Consider the following 1,346-nt stretch of genomic DNA (forward strand, 5'->3'; position numbering starts at 1 on the left):
ATGGGGCTTTGGGATTATTTGAGAGAATGGCTACCACTTCAGCAATGTGGTCATCTGAGAGGGTGATCCCAAAGAAAACTTCGAGTGTCTACGAGGTAGATACTTATTTAGCTATATCTGCTAAAATCGACTCTCTATATCACAAGATGGAAAGTATATCACAGGCAGCAAAGGCTAAGAAGAACAATTGTGAAGAATGTGGAGCTGAACATAAAACATCAGAATGCCCAATACTAATACAAGGACTTGAGCAAGCAGACTATGCACAATGGGGACAACGCCAATAGGGCAATTCTTATGGAGAAACTTTCAATCCCAGTTGGAAGAAGCATCACAACTTCTCTTGGAGCAATCAGAATCATAATAAGCCACAGAGACAATTTCAACAGCAAGAGAAGAAACCTCAATTGGAAGAAATGATAGGAAAATTCATAGAGAAGGCTGAAGCTACACTTCAGAACCAAAATGCAGTTATCAAAAATTTGGAAATTCAGGTGGGGCAATTAGCTATAGCATTGACTGGTAGAACACTGGGAAACTTGCCAAGTAACACGGAAATCAACCCCAAGGAACAAGCCAAGGCCATTACAACTCAAAGTGGAGTGCAATTACCGAAAATACATATTAAGAGGCCGGCTGTGATTGGGGAGGCAACTTCTCCAGTAGAAGAAGAAACTTTTGAACAAGATGAACAACCAAAGGAATCAACCCTCGAGAAAAGCTCAGAAAAGTTATGGGATAAAGCCAAAGTTACAATCAGCCCATATGAACCTCCAATTTCTTTTCCACAGCGGTCGAAGAAGCATAAAACGGAGCAGCAGTACAAAAAGTTTCTAGAAATCTTCAAAAGGCTCCATATCAACATTCCACTAGCCGATGTACTCTTTCAGATGCCTAACTATGAGAAATTTCTCCAGGATATTCTATCAAATAAACGTAAGTTAGAGGACCATGAGACAGCAATGCTTACAAAGGAATGTAGTGCCAGAATCCAGAAAAAGCTCCCTCCAAAATTGAAAGATCCAGGGATTTTTACTGTTCCTTGCACTATTGCTGAAGTTTGTTTCGAAAAAGCCTTATATGACACTGGTGCAAGTATTAATTTAATGCTTCTATCTGTTTTCAGGAAACTTGGCTTGGGAGAGGCTAAAGCGCCTACTGTTACACTTCAGCTGGCTGACACATCCCAGAGGAATAATTGAAGATGTGCTTATCAAAGTTAAAAATTTTATATTCCCTGTGGATTTCCTCATATTGGACATGGAAGAAGACAAAGATGTCCCATTAATATTCGGCAGACCATTCTTGGCGACAGGGAGAGCTTTGATTGATGTTCAAAGAGGGCA

The 1,346-nt window shown here is 40.2% G+C and overlaps 1 protein-coding gene across 1 annotated transcript; it reads left to right on the forward strand.

The window, feature by feature from the left end:
- Nucleotides 1–416: 416 nt before the first annotated feature.
- Nucleotides 417–1,202, forward strand: LOC111384950. Its single transcript, XM_023009296.1, has 2 exons — nucleotides 417–978; nucleotides 1,060–1,202. The coding sequence occupies exons 1-2, from the start codon at nucleotides 417–419 to the stop codon at nucleotides 1,200–1,202; spliced, it is 705 nt and encodes a 234-aa protein (XP_022865064.1).
- The last annotated feature ends 144 nt before the right edge of the window (nucleotides 1,203–1,346 follow it).

This window comes from Olea europaea, unplaced genomic scaffold (genome assembly GCF_002742605.1).
Source record: "Olea europaea var. sylvestris unplaced genomic scaffold, O_europaea_v1 scaffold30550, whole genome shotgun sequence".
NCBI lineage: Eukaryota > Viridiplantae > Streptophyta > Magnoliopsida > Lamiales > Oleaceae > Olea > Olea europaea.